Source organism: Manis javanica, unplaced genomic scaffold, assembly GCF_040802235.1.
Source record: "Manis javanica isolate MJ-LG unplaced genomic scaffold, MJ_LKY HiC_scaffold_35, whole genome shotgun sequence".
Taxonomy (NCBI): Eukaryota; Metazoa; Chordata; class Mammalia; order Pholidota; family Manidae; genus Manis; species Manis javanica.
This window is the reverse complement of record NW_027332181.1, coordinates 161,839-186,873: the sequence shown is the minus strand read 5'-3', so window position 1 is coordinate 186,873 and position 25,035 is coordinate 161,839. Positions and strand designations below refer to the sequence as shown.

Genomic DNA, 25,035 nt, shown 5'->3' with positions numbered 1-25,035 from the left:
GTTTACTGTGTTTGCAGCTCTCCAATATATTTTAGGTTATGGTGGATATTAATTGGAAAAGTAGAATTTCTATTACAGCCCTCTTGATTAGACTACATCTGTTCTGTAAAGAACAATATTTATATATCTCTACCCTCATGGTAAATTATTTTGTGAAAATCAGTAATTATACATAAAAAATAAATACTCTTCAGTGTTGGAATGATTTATTCAAAAGAATAAAAGTTCGGATGGAATGATATGCTTTGATTTCTCTTTTTTACTCTCAGTTTGCCCTGATAGTCTCTTTAACAAAATTAAGGCTTCTTGTTCCAAGTCAATAAGAAGATGTAAAGAAATAAACATTTCCTTCCTTCCACTTGAATCTCAGGTACCTTCTGTTTTTATTCTTAATTTAGTTCATAATGCATTTTAAAATTTGGTTTATGAGTTTATTAATAAGGTATATCCTAAGGATGTTTTATATATTATGTATTTAGTGAATTTTGAACAATTAACGAATAAAGATTTCCCATGATGAAGGGAGGAACACTAAAGCACTAAATTGAAATACAAAATTAATAACGGAAGTGGAGCTTAAATTTCACATCTGCCACTAAGTCTTGTGTATGTCAGATTTTACAGCACTACTAACTAGAGTATGAGATTAAAGCTTTTGAGCAGTCTTTATTAGATGACTCCAAAGAAATACTTTTAGCTTCTGTAGTCATTTACAGTATGCAAAAAAGTATTCTTTAATAAACTTTTTATATAACATTATATAGATTGTCAATTAGTTTATAAAATGAAGGATTTTTTTATTTGTGCCTTTGGAGTAATGAGCTTTTGACTAATAATAATGGTGATCCAGAAGATATGCGAACAGCACTCTCTGTGTGTCAGATACTTTCCCAAGTGCTTTACATAAATGTATTCATGTAATCCTTACAAATAGCCCTAAGAATAGATGGTAATTCTGCATTCACTTTAAAGATGGGGAAATCACAAAGAGGTTAAATAACTCACCCCAAATTTCACAGCTCATGTGACGTTGATCTTTGCTGTGCTCTATTCTCTTGTGTTTGGGTTCTGGTATTTCATAGAATTGAAATCATATACTGTTGTTTGGAACTTAAGGTCAATATTTTAAGAGATAGAAAGGTCCCAGGTTAGGGATTTCTCTTATAAGATATTGGTGTTTTGACAAAGATTACAAACTATATTGTAAAATTTTAATATATCTGCTGAACTTTAAATTGTTTTCCAAAGATTACCTTTAGATTTATAACTTTTTAAATGATATATAAGTTTTGTATAGGGTGAAAATGGGCTTCCTGAAATGATGGGAGATATAAATAGTGTGATAAGTATTACAAGCATATCCAGAGCATCTTGCACAGAAGGTAGATAAAATTTTAGCCTCAGAATTTGTTAAGATTCTGCAGTTGCTGTTTTTAAAGGAGGTATCTGACCAGTTTTCTGGCTGATGGAAGTAACTTGTCTTTGTGTGTAAAGGGAAATCCTCATGAGAATGTTCTACTTACCAGTCTTTGCAAAATGTGATTATCTAAGATCCTGTCTGTCTGCTATGTTTTTCTCCTAAGAAGTTCTTTTAATTTACTTCCTTTATAAACATCTTTAAAGGGTTTACTTAATAAAGGGTTTACTAAATAAATAAACTGTAATGGAGAAATTACACTGAAAATATTTTGAACTTATTTTTGTTTGCAAGTGAAGATATAAATGAAATACAGCTAAGTGCTTTGAGCTATAAGCAAAGGCCTACATTTATCAAGATCATGTACAGTTAACATTGTCTGCTAGATGTAAAGCAGTCTGCTGTAAAAAAGAGAACAAGATATATGCCCTATATGTCTGCATACTGTAAAAGAGATACACAGTGTTACATATTTACAAAATGATATCAATTAAGATTGGGTTCAGAAAACTTTAAAGTTTAAGTGGCTTTAAACTTAAATTTATTTCTTGTTAATATAAAAGAAGTTAGGAAACAGGCTATATAAGGCTAGTATCCTGGCTCTACAGAATTGTCAGGGACCTATTCTACAAGGCAAGGTCCTCATGATCCAAGTGACTATAGAATTATTATATCCTCATTTGAGGAAGTATGAGGAAGGTGAGAAAGAAAGAAGTATCTAATTTTCATTTATATCTCATTAGCTAAAATTTAGTCACATTTTTGCTATAGCTAAGTGATTGGGAAATAGAAATGTAGTCTTTTAGGTGGGCATATATGGTGACTTCCCCCTTAAGAATTGGTATGGCTTCTGACAAGTAAGGGAAGAATGGTTTTTGGAAAGGCAGCTCGCAGTCTGCCGCAAGAGGAGAGAGGTTAGCTCTTACTAGGAGAACAGGAAAACTTTTGAAGAATGGATAGAATTTCATAAGGTAGTCATGAAGAGGGAAAGAATATTCTAAGAAGTGAGAATAGTCTGAGTGCAAAGATACAGAAGTAGGAAAGTGTAGGAGAGCAGCAGAAATATGGATTATAAGGGTGAAGATAGGGTAGATAATAAGTCTCTCCATAAAGTTATGTTGGGCCCATGTTGTAGGAGGTGCCAGGTCCCACCAAGGATGATGACAGAAGCTTTGAAACTGGTCCTAAAGTTTTTAAGAACAAGTAGAAAAGTCAGGTGACCACTGGGGAGAGATGAGTAGAGTCAGATACAGTAGTGCTCTGAAGAAGAAAAGTTGGACATTCAACACATTTAGAAATTACATGGAGAGGAAAGAGGTTGACTCACTCCTGAATCTATGAGTCAAAAAGATTAAGGAAACCTATTTCCTTTTCAGAGGGTTTAAGGTGATTAATGCTATAATGTAGATGTTAAGGCAATTAGATGGAAAGCATTCAAGAATATAGAGAAATTTGATTACAGTGGACCTTAGGGAGTACAAAGAGACCAGTATAGTTAGCGGGGAGGATGCTAGATGATGTCTAGGTAGAAACAGAACTAAGCTAGCTGTAGATTGGCAGGAAAAGTAAATGGAAATTGGAGGGCTGTATTTAAGGAGCTATTTGTGGATCATAAAGATGAAGAAAGCATTTGGTAATAGTCCAAAGGAAGATCTAATGGTAGTGATGGAAAGTGAGGAGAAGGAGAAAAAGGGGAAGAAATATAAGTGTAGAATGAAAACAGCTCCAAAAGTTTATTTGGTTCATTGGCATAGTAGATTGCTTTAGATTAACTTAAACTGTGATAACAACTCCCATATCTCAGTGCATTACCGCAACCAAGTTTATTTCTCATTCATGTTATTGCCCATTATGGTTTGACTGGGGCTTTGCTCTACATCCTCTTCATTCTGGGACTGAGGCTGCAGGGGTAAGCCTGTTTGGGACATAGCAGAGGGAAAGAGAAGTCGTGGAGCCACACAGTGGTTTTTAAAGCTTCTGCGGGGAAGTTACACGTGTCACTTCTCTCACATTCCAATGACCGTAGCTAAGCCTGACATTAATGAATGAGAAGGATTCTTGCTTTGGGAGAGGCCCTATGAGGAGGGGCAGAAAATATTTTTGAACAGATAATACTATCTACTGCATGGGATGGTATAATAGGGGAAGCCAATGTCAAGCCAGTAGGGTACTTGTCAGCTGTTAATACAACAATCAAGACTTTGAGCAGCACAGACATAGATGGATTAGCTAAAACTAAATCTCAGTCTGTGTTCACACTGCTCTTGGTGGTGATAGGTTATATTCAGAGAAATGAAAGGCCTTGTGTGAAATAATGCTAGGAAGGTTTATTCATAATTCACTAATAAACTAATTAATATGTAATGTTTATTACATACCTACTTTTACACTCAACACATTATCCTAGGCTAAGAGGAATTACTGTCATTCATTTAAAAAAAACCAAAATAACTAGTTTAATGGGGAACTCTGAACCCCAATTAGAGAGCTGCTTGTATTCTTCAGATGACACAATAATGGTAAATCTCTAATCTAACTCTGCACATAATAATTCTGTTGAATAAATGTGTCTGTATGATTTCAGACAGTGGCAGATATAGTAAGAACAATACTATGTCTCACACAATTCTGTGTCTTTGGGGGAAGTATATCTCTTTTAAGGACATGAAAATTATAAGTGAAAGAATTGAGGATATGTATCAGCTATGGAAATTTCAGGTTATTCTTTAATGGGTTAAGATTTTTAATGTGTGTTAGATATATGGATCAATTTTGTCTTTGTTGTATTCCTTTGTGCTAGGTTTGAGATTTTCACTTTTAGTTTGACTACTTCAGATTCCTTCATCTGTTGCACAGGTAGTGAAAAGCAAACAGTACAATCTCTATGAAGCAAGAAGGAGAGAGGTAGATTAAGCAGGCAAGGAGAGTGAGAAAAGAATAATAAAGGATGAAACCAAGATGACAGAGAAAATGAGATTTGATTAAGGTAAAGACACAGGTGTTTCAGGAAACAGCATGGTTAGTGCAAGTATTTTTTTTTCAATGTTCCAAATAAATAGCTGTATTTTTCTTGATGTATTTTTTTAAATCAAGTCTCCAAATTGACAGTGACGTTTTTTGGCCTAACTTAGGTATATACCCTTGATGTACCAGATGCATTCTATTACTGTTACAGTCCAGACCCTAATAGTGCAAATGGAAAAGACACTGTTATGGAAGCAATGGCTGAGCAGATAGTTACAGTATGTGCTACCTTGGATGAAAATCCCGGAGTAAGATATAAAAGGTAAGATACTCAACAGTGTCCGTGTATGTTTATACTTTGTATTGACTGTCCAGTATAGAGGTAAGTAATGTCTCTGTACTTACATGTATTGGTTTACAGAATTTATTTTACTAATAAATAAATGTATTATTTATTATGGGATTTAAAGTTTATTATTAATTATTATTATTATTATTATTATTTATTTTGGTATCATTAATATACAATTACATGACCAACATTGTGGTTACTAGATTCCCCCATTATCAAGTCCCCACCACGTACCCCATTACAGTCACTGTCCGTCAGTGTAGTAAGATGCCATAGAGTCACTACTTGTCTTCTGTGTGCTATACTGCCTTCCTCATCCCACCCCCGCTACATTGTGTGTGCTAATAGTAATGCCCCTTATTCCCCTTCTCCTTCCCTTCCCACACCCATGCCCCAGTCCCTTTCCCTTTGGTAACTGTTAGTCCACTCTTGGGTTCTGTGAATCTGCTGCTGTTTTGTTCCTTCAGTTTTTGCTTGTTCTTCTGCTCCACAGATGAGTGAAATCATTTGGTACTTGTCTTTCTCTGCCCAGCTTATTTCACTGAGCATAATACACTCTAGCTCCATCCATGTTGTTGCAAATGGTAGAATTTGTTTTCTTCTTATGGCTGAATAATATTCCATTGTGTATATGTACCACCTCTTCTTTATCCATTCATCTACTGATGGACACTTAGGTTGCTTCCATTTCTTGTCTATTGTAAATAGTGCTGTGATAAACAGAGGTGCATGTGTCTTTTTCAGACTGGGCTACTGCAGTTTTAGGGTAAATTCCCAGGGGTGGAATTCCTGGGTCAAATGGTATTTCTATTTTGAGCTTTTTTTTTTTTTTTTTTTTTTTGTAGATAATTATTTTTTATTGAAGGGTAGTTGACATACAGTATTACATTAGTTTCAGGTGTACAACACAATGATTCAACTTTTATATACATGATAATTCTAGCTACCAGCTATCACCATATAAAGTTGTTACAATATTTTGACTATATTCCTTATGCTATACATTACATCCTGGTTACTTATTTATTTTACAATTGGAAGTCTGTACTTTTTTTTTTTTTTGAGAGGGCATCTCTCATATTTATTGATCAAATGGTTGTTAAAAACAACAAAATTCTGTATAGGGGAGTCAATGCTCAATGAACAATCATTAATCCACCCCAAGCCTAATTTTCGTCAGTCTCTAATCTTCTGAAGCATAATGAACAAGTTCTTACATGGAGAACAAATTCTTACATAGTGAATAAGTTACATGGTGAACAGTACAAGGGCAGTCATCACAGAAACTTTCAGTTTTGATCACGCATTATGAACTATATACAATCAGTTCAAATATGAATATTTGTTTGATTTTTATACTTGATTTATATGTGGATACCACATTTCTCTCTTTATTATTATTATTTATAATAAAATGCTGAAGTGGTAGGTAGATGCAAGATAAAGGTAGAAAACATAGTTTAGTGTTGTAAGAGAGCAAATGTAGATGATCAGGTGTGTGCCTGTAGACTATGTGTTAATCCAAGCTAGAGAAGGGCAACAAAACATCCATGGATGCAGAAGATTTCTCTCAGAACAGGGGGGGAGAGGTTCTAAGCCTCACCTCTGTTGATCCCCAATTTCTCACCTGATGGCCCCCCTGTGACTGTGCCTGTCTTAGGTTGTTCCTCCCTTGAGGAATCTTACCTGTCTCTGGCTAACCAGTCATCTTCCGGGGCCATACAGGGAAATGTAAAGTTGGTAAGTGAGAGAGAAGCCTTATTGTTTGAAAAGGTTAGTTTTTTACTTCTTTGCATATTTATGCCCTGTGGCTTCTATGCCCAGCATTTGTCTTGAGGTATCTTTACCACTTGGAAGAATTATGATACACAGTAAATTTGATATGAGGCACGAATTCTATTTAAGGGTTGTAATTAGGAAGGAAGAAGAAAAGCTATAGAAGTAGCAGGCGGAAGAAAACATGGGAAGATTGATTATTTCTTTGACATACCTTCTTGTAGAGTAACTTCAGCATGTATAGGTTTTAAACTACTAATTAAATTGCACACACACATTAACATAATAGGAGTACAGTTATGTAACCAAAGCATACTTGTAATTACCAGCCATCTCCAGTGAAACCAAGAAAACCAGTTAGGCACCTTAGGCATTTGTGAAAACTTATCTATGATATGGTGAATATTCTCCAACTGAACTTGAACAGTCTGAGAGAAATCAGACAAATTAAAACAACCCATTCCTGGGGACTGTTCACATCCCATATGTTCTTTTAACAGTAAATAGTCTGTAGTTGTAAGATTTTGGAGCGCTACAATTTGCACTTCTCCTAATTCTTGGTTGAGTTCCAACAGTTTAGATCCAGTCAAATTTGTTGTTTTGCTGTATATTTCCTTCTTCATTCCCATGGCAAGTCCAGGAACTGGTGGGATGAGTGCATCTACACCTGTAGCAGTGCATGGATCTTTGTTGGGGTTTTTTGATGGTCATCTTCTGACATGAGTCTTCCCGAGAGTGCTGATGTTGGAAGTTCTTTTTCATATCGTATCTTAGTTCATTTTCGGGGTAGCCAAATTAGGCTTTGATCCTCTGTATAAACACAAACAGACCCTTTGCCTACATTTTTATATGCCCTTTATATCATTGTGTAGAACTCATTGGAGGTCACCACACAGGAACTGCTTTTTTTTTTTATCATTAATCTACACTTACATGACGAATATTTTGTTTACTAGGCTCTCCCCTATACCGGGTCCCCCCTATATACCCCTTTACAGTCACTGCCCATCAGCGTAGCAAAATGTTGTAGAATCACTACTTGTCTTCTCTGTGTTGTACAGCCCTCCCCTTTCTCCCACTCCCCCCATGCATGCTAATCTTAATACGCCCCTTTTTCTCCCCCTCCCTTATCCCTCCCTACCCACCCATCCTCCCCAGTCCCTTTCCCTTTGGTACCTGTTAGTCCATTCTTGAGTTCTGTGATTCTGCTGCTATTTTGTTCCTTCAGTTTTTCCTTTGTTCTTATACTCCACAGATGAGTGAAATCATTTGGTATTTCTCTTTCTCTGCTTGGCTTGTTTCACTGAGCATAATACACTCCAGCTCCATCCATGTTGCTGCAAATGGTAGGATTTGCCCTTTTCTTATGGCTGAGTAGTATTCCATTGTGTATATGTACCACATCTTCTTTATCCATTCATCTATCGATGGACATTTAGGTTGCTTCCAATTCTTGGCTATTGTAAATAGTGCTGCGATAAACCTAGGGGTGCATTGGTCTTCTCATACTTGATTGCTGCATTCTTAGGGTAAATTCCTAGGAGTGCAATTCCTGGGTCAAATGGTAAGTCTATTTTGAGCATTTTGATGTACCTCCATACTGCTTTCCACAATGGTTGAACTAATTTACATTCCCACCAGCAGTGTAGGAGGGTTCCCCTTTCTCCACAGCCTCGCCAACATTTGTTGTTGTTTGTCTTTTGGATGGCAGCCACCCTTACTGGTGTGAGGTGATACCTCATTGTAGTTTTAATTTGCATATCTCTGATAATTAGCGATGTGGAGCATCTTTTCATGTGTCTGTTGGCCATCTGTATTTCTTTTTTTGGAGAACCATCTGTTCAATTCCTCTGCCCATTTTTTAATTGGGTTATTTGTTTTTTGTTTGTTGAGGCGTGTGAGATCTTTATATATTCTGGATGTCAAACCTTTATCGGACTTGTCATTTTCAAATATATTCTCCCATACTGTAGGGTTCCTTTTTGTTCTATTGATGGTGTCTTTTGCTGTACAGAAGCTTTTCAGCTTAATATAGTCCCACTTGTTCATTTTTGCTGTTGTTTTCCTTGCCCAGGGAGATATGTTCAAGAAGAGGTCACTCATGTTTATGTCTAAGAGGTTTTTGCCTATGTTTTTTTCCAAGAGTTTAATGGTTTCATGACTTACATTCAGGTCTTTGATCCATTTGAGTTTACCTTTGTATATGGGGTGAGACAATGGTCCAGTTTCATTCTCCTACATGTAGCTGTCCAGTTTTGCCAGCACCATCTGTTGAAGAGACTGTCATTTCACCATTGTATGTCCATGGCTCCTTTATCAAATACTAATTGACCATATATGTCTGGGTTAACGTCTGGATTCTCTAGTCTGTTCCATTGGTCTGTGGCTCTGTTCTTGTGCCAGTACCAAATTGTCTTGATTACTATGGCTTTGTAGTAGAGCTTGAAGTTGGGGAGTGAGATCCCCCCTACTTTATTCTTCTTTCTCAGGATTGCTTTGACTATTTGGAGTCTTTGGCGTTTCCATATGAATTTTTTAACTATTTGTTCCAGTTCATTGAAGCATGTTGCTGGTAATTTGATAGGGATTGCATCAAATCTGTATATTGCTTTGGCCAGGATGGCCATTTTGACGATATTAATTCTTCCTAGCCATGAGCATGGGATGAGTTTCCATTTGTTAGTGTCCCCCTTAATTTCTCTTAAGACTGGCTTGTAGTTTTCAGAGTAAAGTCTTTCACGTCTTTGGTTAGGTTTATTCCTAGGTATTTTATTCTTTTTGATGCAATTGTGAATGGAGTTGTTTTCCTGATTTCTCTTTCTATTGGTTCATTGTTAGTGTATAGGAAAGCCACAGATTTCTGTGTGTTAATTTTCTTTCCTGCAACTCTGCTGAATTCCAATATCAGTTCTAGTAGTTTTGGGGTGGAGTCTTTAGGGTTTTTTATGTACAGTATCATGTCATCTGCAAATAGTGACAGTTTAACTTCTTCTTTACCAATGTGGATTCCTTGTATTTTTGTTTTGTCTGATTGCCATGGCTAGGACCTCCAGTACTATGTTAAATAACAGTGGGGAGAGTGGCCATCCCTGTCTAGTTCCCGATCTCAGAGGAAAAGCTTTCAGCTTCTCGCTGTTCAGTGTAATGTTGGCTGTGGGTTTATCATAAATGGCCTTTATTATGTTGAGGTACTTGCCCTCTATTCCCATTTTGTTGAGAGTTTTTATCATGAATGGATGTTGAACTTTGTCAAATGCTCTTTCAGCATCTATGCAGATCATCATGTGGTTTTTGTCTTTTTGTTGATGGGGTGGATGATGATGATGGACTTTTGAATGATGTACCATCTTTGCATCCATGGGATGAATCCCACTTGGTCATGTTGTACGATCCTTTTGATGTATTTTTGAATTCAGTTTGCTAATATTTTGTTGAGTATTTTTGCATCTACGTTCATCAGGGATATTGGTCTGTAATTTTCTTTTTTGGTGGGGTCTTTGCCTGGTTTTGGTATTAGGGTGATGTTGGCTTCATAGAATGAGTTTGGGAGTATTCCCTCCTCTTCTATTTTTTGGAAAACTTTAAGGAGAATGGGTATTATATCTTCTCTGAATGTGTGATGAAATTCTGAGGTAAATCCATCGGGCCCGGGGGTTTTGTTCTTTGGTAGTTTTTTGATTACCACTTCAATTTTGTTGCTGGTAAATGGTATGTTTAGATTTTCTGTTTCTTTCTGGGTCAGTCTTGGAAGGTTGTATTTTTCTAGGAAGTTATCCATTTCTCCTAGTTTTCCCAGCTTGTTAGCATACAGGTTTTCATAGTACTCTCTAATAATTCTTTGTATTTCTGTGGGGTCCGTCGTGATTTTTCCTTTCTCGTTTCTGATTCTGTTGATTTGTGTTGACTCTCTTTTCCTCTTAATAAGTCTGGCTAGAGGCTTACCTATTTTGTTTATTTTCTCGAAGAACCAGCTCTTGGTTTCATTGATTTTTGCTATTGTTTTATTCTTCTCAATTTTATTTATTTCTTCTCTGATCTTTATTATGTCCCTCCTTCTGCTGACCTTAGGCCTCTTTTGTTCTTCTTTTTCCAATTTCGATAGTTGTGACATTAGACCATTCATTTGGGATTGTTCATCCTTTTTTAAATATGCCTGGATTGCTATATACTTTCCTCTTAAGACTGCTTTTGCTGTTTCCCACAGTAGTTGGGGCCTTGTGTTGTTGTTGTTGTTTGTTTCCCTGTATTGCTGGATCTCCATTTTGATTTGGTCATTGATCCATTGATTATTTAGGTGCATGTTGTTAAGCCTCCATGTGTTTGTGAGCCTTTTTGCTTTCTTTGTACAGTTTATTTCTAGTATTATGCCTTTGTGGTCTGAAAAGGTGGTTGGTAGGATTTCAATCTTTTGAAATTTACTGAGGCTCTTTTTGTGGCCTAGTATGTGGTCTATTCTGGAGAATGTTCCATGTGCACTTGAGAAGAATGTGTATCCTGTTGCTTTTGGATGTAGAGTTTTGTAGATGTCTATTAGGTCCATCTGTTCTAGTGTGTTGTTCAGTGCCTATGTGTCCTTATTTTCTGTCTGGTGGATCTGTCCTTTGGAGTGAGTGGTATGTTGAAGTCTCTCAGAATAAATGCATTGCATTCTATTTCCTCCTTTAGTTCTGTTAGTATTTGTTTCAGATATGTTGGTGCTCCTGTATTGGGTGCATATATATTTATAATGGTTATATCCTCTTGTTGGACTGAGCCCTTTTCATTATATAATGTCCTTCTTTATCTTTTGTTACTTTCTTTATTTTGAAGTCTGTTTTGTCTGATACTAGTATTGCAACACCTGCTTTTTTCTCTCTGTTGTTTGCATGAAATATCTTTTTCCATCCCTTGACTTTAAGTCTGTGCTGTCTTTGGGTTTGAGGTGAGTCTCTTGTAAGCAGCATATGGATGGATCTTGCTTTTTTATCCATTCTGTTACTCTGTGTCTTTTGATTGGTGCATTCAGCCCAATTACATTTAGGGTGATTATTGAAAGGTATGTACTTATTGCCATTGCAGGCTTTAAGTTTGTGGTTACCAAAGGTTCAGTGTCAGCTTCTTTACTATCTTACTGTCTAACTTATCTTGCTTGTTGAGGTATTATAAACACGGTCTGATGATTCTTTATTTCTCTCACTTCTTATTCCACCTCCTCCCTTCTTCATATGTTGGGTGTTTTGTTCTGTGCTCTTTTTAGGAGTGCTCCCATCTAGAGCACTCCCTGTAGGATGCCCTGTAGAGGTGGTTTGTGGGAGGCAAATTCCCTCAACTTTTGCTTGTCTGGGAACTGTTTAATCCCTCCTTCATATTTAAATGATAATCGTGCTGGATACAGTAGTCTTGGTTCGAGGCCCTTCTGTTTCATTGCATTAAGTATATCATGCCATTCTCTTCTGGCCTGTAGGGTTTCTGTTGAGAGGTCTGATGATAGCCTGATGGGTTTTCCTTTGTAGGTAACCTTTTTTTTCTCTCTGGCTGCCTTTAATACTTTGTCCTTGTCTTTGATCTTTAATTATTATGTGTCTTGGTGTTGCCCTCCTTGGATCCCTTGTCATGGGAGTTCTGTGTACCGCTGTGGTCTGAGAGGCCATTTCCTCCCCTAGTTTGGGGAAGTTTTCAGCAATTATTTCTTCAAAGACACTTTCTATCCCTTTTTCTCTCTCTTCTTCTCCTGGTACCCCTATAATGCGGATATTGTTCCATTTCGATTGGTCACTCAGCTCTCTTAGAATTCTTTCATTCCTGGAGATCCTTTTATCTCTCTCTGCATCAGCTTCTCTGCATTCCTGTTCTCTGTTTTCTAGTCCATTAATGGTCTCTTGCATCTCGTCCATTCTGTTTTGAAGTCCTTCCAGACTGTGTTTTGTTTCTGTATTCTCCCTCCTTAGTTCTTGCATATTTCTCTGCACGTCCATCAGCATGGTTATGACTTTTGTTTTGAATTCTTTTTCAGGAAGACTGGTTAAATCTATCTCCCCAGGTTCCTTTTCAGGGGAAGATGTAGCAGATGTCGAAGCTGTCTGGGTTAGTCTTGTCTGGATCATATTTTTTTGCCTTTTCATGTTGATAGGTGCAGTGGTGAGCTATTGGCTTTCTGTCCGCTGGGAAAGCTAAGGCTTTCCACTTGCTCCTGGCCTCTTTACTGGGACAACTGCAACCCCTAGTAGCTTGTGTTGGGCTATTGCGTGTACACTGGGTCTCTGTATCTTGCCCAGCTGGTATGGAGGAAGCTCCCTTGCTGTGGGCGTGGCCAGCCTTAGGCTGCTTCTCTGCTTTCGCAGCGCCCGGAGCGGTAATGGACAGGGGGCCGTTTGGCTGTTTACCTCTGTGAGGGGTCTCAGAGCTGTTGCCCACGGGTTAGTGCGCCCGGAGTTCCCTCTAATTTCCAGCTGCTGGACTGTGACCCAGGATGCTTCCGTCCAGCTGTGGCGTCCCTGTCCCTTTAAGACTTTCAAAAAGCACTCGCTTTTCTTTGTCAGAGGGCCACCGGCTTCAGGACCTGCTCAAAGATCTTGCTGCCCTGTTTCCCTAGTTTCCAGCACCCTGCGCATGCACTGTGTCTGTGCTCTGGTGCGGATGGCTGGGGCTGGGTGATTAGCAGTCCTGGGCTCCCTCTCCCTCCCCGCTCCGACTCCCCTCCTCCCGCTGGGAGCTGGGGTGAGGGGTGCTTGGGTCCCACCGGGCTGGGGCTTGTATCTTACCCCTTTCACCAGGCGCTGGGTTCTTGCAGGTGTGGATGTAGTCTGGCTGTTGTCCTGTGTCTTTCTGGTCTCTCTTGTAGGATTAGTTGTATTTGTTGTATTTTCAAAAATATATATGTTTTTGGGAGGAGATTCCCACTGTCCTACTCACGCCACCATCTTGGCTCCGCCCAAAAACTACACCTTTTCTTATACCTTTTTTTTAGTGATTCCCTTAATTAGCCTTTAGAAGCAATTGATTTTACTGCTTTTGTCTTTTAACCTTCATACAAATTTTAAGTGACAGCTCTACTACCTTTGCTATATGTTTGCTTTTACCAAAACTTCTTCTTTTCATAATTTTCTTGCTTCTAATTATGGCCATTTTATTCCTCTTAAAGAAGTCCCTCTAACATTTCTTGTAAGGCTGATTTAGTGGTTGTGAACTCTGTTAACTTGTATGTATGTGGGAAGCTCTTTATCTCTCCTTCAATTCTGAATGATAGATAACCTTCCTGGGTAGAGTATTCTTATCGTAGGTTTTCTTTTCCTTTCAGCACTTTGCATATATCATGCCACTCCCTTCTGGCTTACAGTTTCCTCTGTAAAAATCAACTGCTAGCCTTACTGGGTTTCCCATGTGTATAACTCATTGCTTTTCTCTTGTGCTTTTAAGATTCTCTTTATCTTTGATCTTGGATATTTGAATTATTGTATGTCTTAGTGGGGATCGCCTTGGTTTTATTTAGTTTGGGGCTCTCTTTGCTTCTTGAATGCCTATTTCCTTCCCCAGGTTAGGAAAGTTTTCAGGTATTTTTTCTTCAGATAAGCTTTCTACCCTCTACTCTCTTCCTCCTCCTTTTGCATCTATAAATAATGCAGATGTTAGGTTGTTTTATGTTGACCCAGAGGCCCTTTAACCTGTACTCAGTAATTTTTATTCTTTGTCCCTTTTATTAAGCTTAAGTGTTTTCCATTACTCTGTCTTCCAATTTGCTGAACCATTTTCTGCATCCTCTAATCTGCTATTGATTCCATCTAGTGTGTTTTTCATTTCACTCTTGTATTCTTTTATGGTTTATTTTTATATTTTCTATCTCTTTGTTGAAGTTCTCGCTGAGTTTATCTACTCTTCTCTCAAGTTTGGTGAGCATGTTTATAACCATTACTTAAAACTCTTTATCCAATAAATTGCTTAACTTTGTATTAATTTAGTTTATTCTGAGGTTTTGTCATGCTCTTTTGTTTTAAGCATATTCATCTGTCTCCTCATTTTGTTTGACTTTCTGTGTTTTTTTTATAGGTTAGGCAAAAGCCCTCAACCGATCTTGCAGGTGTGGCTTTATGTAAAAATGCCCTGTGGGTAGCCTACATGTGCCTGGTGGTTTTGGCTGTCTGGTTGGAGGCTGACTGGGCATGGGATGGGGTGTCCCACTACCTGGGCTCCCAGGGCTTAAGTCAGGGGTCTTCCAGGTGGGCAACAGGCCAAGGCCTCCCTAGTGGAACAACTGGGAGTGGATGGGCATGGTCTGGAGGTCTTCCTGGTGGGTGCTGGCTAGAGCTGCACTAAGAGGGCATCTGGAGATGGAAGGGGCACAGGCAGGTTGAATCCATGTGGGTGCTCTGCTAGTGCTGCCTTGGTGGGACTGCTGGATCTCTGGCAAGTGTGTTTGGGTGCAGATGGGGTCCAGGAGACTGCCTTGCTCAAGTGCCTAGAGCTAGTGTGAGTACACTCTGACCCATCTACGCTTCAGTATGGTAGGGAAGAGTAAATAGTGGTGTTCTCCCTGCTCCCATTCTAACTAGCAGTGTGCTGGGGGGATGTAAACAATCACGCTCACCCTGCTCCCATCCGCAGTAGCAGTGTGCAGCAGGGTTGTAAATAATGGTGCTCACCAGCACCTCTGTTTCTGGAGAGAGTTTTGGTACCTCCCCCACCACCTGGTGGTGCTTTAGTTCTGGAAACTGGTTTCCTTCACAGTCTGGTTGCCCCTTAGGTCTTTTAAACTGTGGCTTTTGTCCTGTGCCCCAGGGCTGGTGAATCCATGCTCCAGTCCCTCAGTGATATATCCCTTCCTGCTGCAGGGCCATGTTGTGGGTGGGGCTCCCTCCTTCACATGTCTCCATCTCTTCTGCCATTTTTTATGTGAACCTTCTAATCCCTTGTGTATAAGGCGTTCACATAGGCCTTAGTTCTTCCTTAGGATGGATGAATTTCTCTGTGTGTAGGTATAGATTCAGTATGTATATGGGAGGAGGTGGGTTCAGGCTCTTTCTCCGCCACCATCATTAGTTTTAGAATTCAACTTTATGGTAGTATAAAGCGTGTCTTCAAAGAAAGATAATTGTTTGAACATTTTTCCATTTCTAGTAAACCTCTAGATAATGCCAGTAAGCTTGCCCAACTCATTGAAAAAAAACTTGAAAATTACTACAAGATTGATGAAAAGAGCCTAATAAAGGTAATGTATAAAAGGCAAATAGTGATTATGCATAAAGTCTATCCTATTTCTTTATAAACCAAGAAGCTGTTGTTCATTTTCCATTATTGATTTGGGAATCATTAATATAGATGGTAGTGAAAACTTCAGTAGACAGTGTGGTTTTGTGGGGTAAATAATAAATAAGGGTTTTGAAGCAAGTGTCACATCCAAATCCTGCCTCTGCTATTTAATTCATAGATATGTCCATTTGGACAAATTTTGTAACTTCTCTGTGCCTAAGTTCTCTCATCTATAAACTAGGGAGTAATAAGAGAATACCTATTTTATAAAATAGAAGATTAAATGAGTTAAAATGTGTAAAGTTCTTAGAATAATGCTTGTCACTGAATAAACATTTAATATAGTTATTCTGTTATTACTAGTTCTGTAGCCTTGGACAAATTATTTACTCTGAGTTGTATTTTCATCTATAAAATGGATGAGATAACAGGTACCTTGCTTTGTTGGTATGAAGATTAGGCAAGTTAACAAGTGTTTGGCACATATAGAAGTTTAATAACAGCTGTTACTATCTTACGAAGGTAGTATAAAGTGCTCAGACTGATGTTTGGACTTGGGGAATGCCAGCATTTAGGCTTGGGTTAAAGATTGAAGAGCCTGAGGAGAATGACAGAGGAGGTCCCAGAGGGCTAAGAAGCCATACTACAGTAGCTTAAGAATGAAAGGAAGGGACTGTTGGTAGTTTAGAAAAGGAGACAGGCAAGGAAATCAGCAGTTACAATCCTTTGTAGTAAGTAGAATGAGGGAAGAATACATAGAATGTAATGGGAACATAGGCTGGGGCTTAATCTGGAGTCTTGGAAGGTGTTCCTTCCAAGGCCCTTCAGCTTGAAGAATGAGTATAACACGATAGAGGAGAGGGTCTGTTGTTTGGATAACAGGATTCTTTGGACAGAGCCACGGAGAGAAAGACAAAATTTACAGACAGATTAGCTAGCATAGAGGTGTAAGCATAGATGTAATATTAGTTTAGACCTTTAAAATTAGTAGTTTTTGGTTTAGATGTCTGGTGAAAGCTGTTGTTCTGGTTGTAATTAGGAAAACAATGGCTCAGTACACATAGCATAGTAGTCAATAAATGTTGGTTGAATGAGGGAAGAGGTATAACAGTATTTTAGTAAATATCCCTTTAGTTCTTCATGATTTCAATAAGGAAAAGGCAGAATCAACCCACACAAAAAATAACTTGTCCTTTCCATTCTTTCTGCCTGGGAAATTATACATCTTTCAAATGCTTGATAACTTTCCCTCATTCAAGGGCCAGATAAAGTGTGTTCTCTTTGAAGCCTTTCCTGACTCTTCAGGTCAAGTGATTCTTCCTCCCACATTCTGTCATAAGCCCAAGCCCTAGTAGAGCACTTACATTGCACTATCTTTTCCTATTCTGTTTCTCAGCACTCATAACTTACATGTATTGAGGGCTTACTAAATGCCAGGCACTGTGCTAAGTGTTTCATGGCATTATTACATTTCATCTTCACCATAATAAAGTAAGGCAAAGATTCTGATTATATTTTGTTCTACAAATGAGAATACTAAGATACTAACCAATTAAACAGTTTGTCCAAAGTTGTACAACAAGAAAGTGGTCAAGGCTGGACTCATACCTAGGTCTTTCTGATTCCAGAAGCTGTTCTCTTAACCATTGTACCTTACTATCTCAAGGTTTATTTAAATAAGGGAATGGTTAATTAAAAATTTTTTTGATGATCCTGTGTTAATTACTTCTGTCTGCTACATGCAAATAAATAGGCTATGTGTAAACAAATAGAAAATATTTGTCTGCTGAGTTGTAATCTCTTACTGCTTTGAATAATAATTCAAAGAATTGATTATTTTTTTTATTGATGTATGGAAGATACTGATACTAACAATAATTTTTCCCAGCACTTTTATTCACTGTTTAACGATTAGCACCTTTTGTGAGTTTTAACAGTGCTTTCATTGTAATTTATCATCTTAGCTGACATCAGTATATCTATTTTATTTTTTGAATTAATTTTTAATAATTGAAATATAGCTGGTATAAAATATTAGTTTCAGGTGTGTAACAGTGATTCTACAGTTATATACATTATGAAATGCTCACCATAATAAATGCAGTTAGCATCTGTCATCATACAAAGCTATTACAATATTATTTGACTATATTCTCTGTGCTATACTTTTCATCCCTGTGACTTACTACTTTATAAGTGGAAGTTTGTACCTCTTTATCCCTTCCCTTACTTTGCCTGCCCCTATACCACTCCTATGGCATTTACCAGTTTTTTCTCTGTAGTTATAAGTCTTTCTGTTTTTTTTTTCATTTATTTTATTTAGATTCCACATATAAGTGAAATCATATGGTATTTGTCTTTCTCTGACTTACTTCATTTAGCATAATTTCCTCTAGGTCCATCCATGTTGTTGCAAATGGCAAGATTTTGTTCTTGTTATAACGAATATTCTGTTGTGTGTGTGTGCATGTGTATAACAACCTTTTTTTTGGTAACCACTAGTTGGGTGAGTATTTAATAATGAGGGTAGCTATTGAACCACTGTGTTGCATACTTGAAACTAATATAAGATTGTATATCGACTATACTTCAAAAACAAAGCCAAATCTTCTTTATCCACTATATAATGTTTTTAAATAGCATAATGGTTAAGAGCACAAGCTGTGGGATGAAGCTGACCTGGATTTGAATTTTAAGCCTTAATATCGTCATTGTCAAATGGAGATGATATTACCTGTCTCACAGGGTTACTATAAGAAATAATATATATATATGTATCTTGCTTAGCATAATGTATAACACAAAGAGCTCAGTGTTTAGGGAGCTAAATTCCTAAGAAAATAGATTTAGTGCAAGCCATATATTACTTTTTTACAATATTGTGTAATTGAGTATAGCCTCTTACTTTAATTATGAAAGCTTTCATTTTGTGATCTTTTTTCCCACTATTGTGCCACTTGGATTTTTGTTTTAATAGAATCCCACATTCTTAAGAATGTGACAGAATTTAAGAAAAGTCTCTTTTTGCTTTCTAAGATATTAAAAATGTGATCACACTAAGAAATTGACATTTCTTAAGATAATTTTATCTTGTTATTTCCAGGGTAAAACTCATTCTCAGCTCCTAATAATTGATCGTGGCTTTGATCCTGTATCCACTGTCCTGCACGAACTGACCTTTCAGGCAATGGCATATGATCTACTGCCAATTGAGAATGATACATACAAGCAAGTATAACTTGAAGGCATATAAAAGACATGTACAAACAGAATAGGATATGAGCACTAATGATCTGTGTAGGCACCAGAAATCCTAAAGCCCCTGTAACCTTTTTTGAGACTTTATCATTCTGTTACTGTCTAACCAGAGTCTATTAAAAATATCTTAAACTTGTAAGTTAATGGGCAGCTTGACTACTCTGAAGCTTTTTTGGTGTATTTACTTCCCTAACTATGTCTATAATAGGCCTCATTTAAACAGAAATTTATTTATGTTAAGAGTAAATACCAGGCCCACTACTATGTTTATTGAAGTGGAAACCATATTCAGACTGATTAGGCTGCATTTATTCTGAACCACATACCCAAAAGTATATGTGTATGTGTCTTGTCAATGTATTTAAAAAGATTATAAGATTGAAAAATTAAACAGGATAGCTATTGAGTATAGACACAATCTTATCAGTTAGGTACCTGTTCTTATATTTGCTTTAAAAGTAATGTCAAATAAAAAGCTAAATAAAAAACAGCTTTTCTATCAAGGAACCATTTTACTGTATCTTTATGCATCGTTTATGAGTGTTTATACGTGTGTCTGTGTATATGTATATATAAAAAACAGGTTGCTATCATAATCTCTAAATCCAAATCGGCATTTTTCAGCTAAGATTTGCTGCCTGAGCATAGTAAAAATCAGTTTTCTGAAGTTGCATATATAAATTAATTTAGTAATTTTAATAGATTTAAAGATCCAAACACTTGTGAAAATTACAATAGTGAATATTTTTTGTTAAACCAAATATTGTTAAATAATTTTATATTTTGTATTTTTATTTGCATTCTGGTTAAATCCCAGTGTCTGAATTTTTCTCTGTTGTGTTACTGTTAGATGAGATAGTAAAATTAACATACCTATTTTTCTAATATAAAAATAGCTTCAAGAAGTTACTCAGAATTTTCAAAAGAAATATTACTTACCTCTCATTCTTTAGGTCTCTAAATCTTCACTGCTTAAGAGTTTTAGAAAAGAATTAAACTGATGGACTCTAAAGGATATGGTTCCAGACTATAAACATACATTTAAGACATTTCTAACCTAGTATTTAAAATATTTATCTCCCTAGGCTTGCTGGTAAGCAAAGCAGTGTTTAACTTTTTTAAGAATAAAGGAGAGACTGAAAGATGGCAGTGTGAAAGGTGAAACAGAGACCTCCTCCTAACACCACGTATAAAAAGAAAATGTAATTAATACAACTAATCCTGAAAGAGCAACAGGAAAGAAGGCTGTGCCAGACTGCATACACCAGGAGGAAAGAACAGACCTCACGAAACATGGTTGGGAACTTTCACGATCTTCAGGCGCTCCATCCCCCTGGCTGGCTATGCTGCTTCAAGGCCCCCCACCATGATAACACAGCCTGCTGCACCTTACCCACTGGCCAGCCCGTACCTGGCTCGCAAACCAGTAAACCCTGCCCTGGTGTCAGGCCAGCCAGAGGGAAACACCACCTACAGCAGTTACAAATGCAGAGCATAGAGGCTTATACCTGTGTGTTGAGCCCACTGATTCTGGCAGTGGAGACAGGCATGGCAGACGGGAAGCAGGAAACAGCTCTTTCCTCCACCCAGGCACCAACACCACTCCCCTGTGAATCCTGACATCACTCCAGGGGCTGAGCAGTTCCAGAGGTAGAGCTTCTGGGCACTAGAGGGTGCCACGTACAAATATAAAATGTCAAAGGAACCTGGTTCAAAGCAAAATCTCAACACCACCAGAAAAAGGGTTGAGTGAGACTGAACTAAAGAATCTTCCTGAAAGCAATTTCAAAATGAAAATCATAAACATGCTCATGGAAGAACAGAAAAATATTCAAGAACTCAGGAATGAATTTAAGACGGAGATCCAATCGTTGAACACAATGGAGGGTATTAAAAGCAGATTAGATATGGTGGAGGAGGTGATAAATGAAATAGAAATTAGAGAAGAGGAATACAAAGAAGAAGCTGAGGCACAGAGAGAAAAAAGGATCTCTAGAAATGAAAGAATACAGAGAGAACTGTGTGACCAATCCAAACAGAAAAATATTTGTATTATAAGGGTACCAGAAGGAGAAGAGAGAGAAAAAGGGATAGAAAGTGTCTTTGAGGAAGTAATTGCTGAAAACTTCCCCAGTCTGGAGGAGATACTCTTTCAGGCGATGGAGGTGCACAGATCTCCCAAAACAAGGGACCCAAGGAGGATAACACCAAGACATATAATAATCAAAATGGCAAAGATTAAGAATAAGGACAGGCTATTAAAAGCAGCCAGAGAGAGAAAAAAGATCACATACAAAGGAAAACCCATCAGGCTGTCATCAGAATTCTCAGGAGAAACTTTACAGGCTGGAAGGGAGTGGCATGATGTATTTAATGCAGTGAAGCAGAAGGACCTTGAACCAAGAATACTGTATCCAGCAAGATTATCATTTAAATTTGAAGGAAGGATTAAACAATTTCCAGAAAAGCAAAAGCTGAGAAAATTCAGCTCCCACAGACCACCTCTACAGTGTATTTTGGAGGGACTGCTATAGATAGAAGTGTTCCTAAGGTTAAATAGCTGTCACCAGAGGTAATAAAAAGGCATAGACAAAGAGTATAGAATATGATACCTAATATATATAAAGAATGAAGGAGGAAGAAAAGGAGGGAAAAAAAGAACCTTTAGATTGTGTTTGTAATAGCATACTAAGTGAGTTAAGTTAGATTCTTAGATAGTAAGGAAATTACTGTTGAACCTTTAGTAACCACGAATCTAAAGCCTGCAATGGCAATAAGTACATACCTGTCGATAATCACCCTAAATGTAAATGGTCTGAATGCACCAATTAAAAGACATAGAGGCACTGAATGGATGAAAAAACAAGACCCATCTATATGCTGCCTACAAGAGACTCACTTTAAACCCAAAGACATATACAAAATAAAAGTGAAGGGATGGAAAAAGATATTTCAGGCAACTAATAGGGAAAAAAAAGCAGGTGTTGCAGTATTTGTATCAGACAAAATAGACTTTAAAACAAAAAAAGTCACAAGAGACAAAGAAGGACATTACATAATGATAAAGGGGTCAGTCCAACAAGAGAATATAACCATTATAAATATCTATGCACCCAACACAGGAGCACCTACATATGTGAAATGAATACTAACAGAATTGAAGGAGAAATAGAATGCAATGCATTTATTCTAGGAGACTTTCACACTCCACTCACTCCAAAGGACAGAACAACCAAACAGAAAATAAGTAAGGACACAGGGGCACTGAACAACATATTAGAACAGAAGGACCTAATCGACATCTACAGAACTCTCTACCCAAAAGCAGCAGGATACACATTCTCCTCAAGTGCACATGGAACATTTTCAAGAATAGATCATATACTAGGCCAAAAAAGAGCCTCAGTAAATTCAAAAACATTGAAATTGTATCAACCAGCTTCTCACACCACAGTGGTAAGAAACTAGAAATAAATTACACAAAGAAAACAAAAAAACCCACAAATGCATAGAGGCTTCACAACATGCTCCTAAATAATCAGTGGATCAATCCAAATAAAGACAGAGATCAAGCAATATATGGAGACAAATAAGAACAATTAATTCAACACCACAAAATCTGTGGGACGCAGCAAAAGCCGTGCTAAGAGGGAAGTATATTGCAATACCGGCCTACCTCAGGAAAGAAGAACAATCCTATATGAACAATCTAAACTCACAATTAACGAAACTAGAAAAAGAAGAACAAATGAGGCCCAAAATCACTCAGAGGAGGGAAATCATAAAGATTTGAGCAAAAATAAATAAAATCAAGCAGAATAAAACAATAGAAAGAATCAATGAAAGCAGGAGCTAGTTCTTGGAGAAAATAAACAAAATAGATAAACCCCTAGCCAGACTTCTCAAGAAAAAAAGAGACACATAAACAGAATCAGAAACGAGAAAACAAAAATCACTCCGGACACCACAGAAACACAAAGACTTACGAGAAAATACTATGAAAAATTACATGCTAACAAACTGGGTAACCTAGAAGAAAGGGACAGCTTTCTAGAAAAACACAGCCTTACAAGGCTGACCTAGAAAGAAACAGAAATCTTAACAGACTACCAGCAATGAAATTGAATTAGTAATAACCTAAGAACAAAACCCCTGGACCAGATGGCTTCACTGCTGAATTTCGTCAAACATTTAGTGAAAACCTAATACCCATTCTCCTTAAAGTTTTCCAAAATGTAGAAGAGGAGGGAATACTTTAAACTCATTCTATGAGGCCAGAATCACCCTAACACCAAAACCAGGCAAAGACACCACAAAAAAAGAAATTTACAGACCAATATGCCTGGTGAACAAAGATGCAAAAATACTCAACAAAGTATTAGCAAACTGAATTCAAAAATGCATGAAAAAGATCATCCATCATGATCAAGTAGGGTTTGTTCCAGGGATGCAAGGATGGTACAATATTAGAAAATCTATCAACATCATGATCATCTCCATAGATGCTGAAGAAGCATTCGACAAAATTCATCCATTCATGATAAAAACTCTCAACAAAATGGGTGTAGAGGGCAAGTACCTCAACATAATAAAGGCCATATATGACAGACCCACAGCCAATATCATACTTAACAGCGAGAAGCTGAAAGCTCTTCCTTTAAGATTAGGAACAAGACAAGGATGCCCACTTTCCCCACTTTTATTCAACATAGTACTGGAGGTCCTCGCCATGGCAATCAGACAACACAAAGAAATAAAAGGCATCCAGATTGGTAAAGAAGAAGTTAAACTGTCACTGTTTGCAGATTACATGATATTGTACATAAAAACCCCTAAAGAATCCACTCTAAAACTACTAGATCTAATATCTGAATTCAACAAAGTTGCAGGATAAAAATTAATACACAGAAATCTGTTGCATTCCTATACAGTAATGATGAACTAGCAAAAAAATAAATCAGTAAAACAATTCCATTTACAATTACATCAAAAAGAATAAAATGCCTAGGAATAAACCTAACCAGGGAAGTGAAAGACCTATACTCTGAAAACTATAACACACTCAGAGAAATTAAAGAAGATACCAATAAATGGAAACACATCCTGTGCTCATGGATAGGAAGAATTAATAATGTAAAAATGGCCGTCTTGCCTAAAGCAATCTACAGATTTCAATGCAATCCCTATCAAAATACAAAAAACATTCTTCAACGAACTAGAGCAAATAGTTCTAAAATTTGTATGGAACCACAAAAGACCCCAAATAGCCAAAGCAACCCTGAGAAGGAAGAATAAAGCTGGGGGGATTATGCTCCCCAACTTCAAGCTCTACTACAAAGCCACGGTAATGAAGACAACTTGGTACTGTCACAAGAACAAACCCATAGACCAATGGAACAGACAGAGAGCCCAGATATAAACCCAAGCATATATAGTCAATTAGTATACGATAATGGAGCCATGGACATACAGTGGGGAAATGACAGCCTCTTCAACAACTGGTGTTGGCAAAACTGGACAGCCACATGTAAGACAATGAAACTGGGTTATTATCTATCCCCATACACAAAAGTAAACTCAAAATGGATCAAAGACCTGAATGTAAGTCATGAAAGCATAAAACCTTAGAAGAAAACATAGGCAAAAATCTCCTGAATATAAACATAAGCAACTTTTTTCTGAATGCATCTCCTCAAGCAAGGGAAACAAAAGCCAAAATGAACACATAGGACTACATCAAACTTAAAGGTTCTTTACAGCAAAGGACACCATCAACAGAACAAAAAGGCATCCTACAATATGGGAGAATATATTTGTAAATGACATATCCAACAAGGGGTTAACTTCCAAAATATATAAAGAACTCACACCTCTATACTGACAAAGCAAATAACCTGATTAAAAAATGGTCAGAGGATATGAACAGACGATTCTCCAAAGAAGAAATTCAGATGGCCAACAGGCACATGAAAAGACACATACACATCACTAATTATCAGGGACATGCAAGTAAAAACCACAATGAGATATCACCTCACACCAGTTA

At 37.3% G+C, this 25,035-nt stretch overlaps 1 protein-coding gene across 2 annotated transcripts in view; it reads left to right on the top strand.

Annotated features, from left to right (window-relative positions):
* Positions 1 to 25,035, top strand: part of STXBP3 (syntaxin binding protein 3) — a 97,374-nt gene that overhangs the window by 44,612 nt on the left and 27,727 nt on the right. For both annotated transcript variants that reach the window (XM_073228395.1, XM_037001586.2), the window contains exons 6-9: positions 270 to 370; positions 4,549 to 4,703; positions 15,600 to 15,690; positions 18,835 to 18,959. In XM_073228395.1, coding sequence (XP_073084496.1) covers positions 270 to 370; positions 4,549 to 4,703; positions 15,600 to 15,690; positions 18,835 to 18,959 — 472 coding nt within the window. The remainder of the gene's footprint in view (positions 1 to 269; positions 371 to 4,548; positions 4,704 to 15,599; positions 15,691 to 18,834; positions 18,960 to 25,035) is intronic.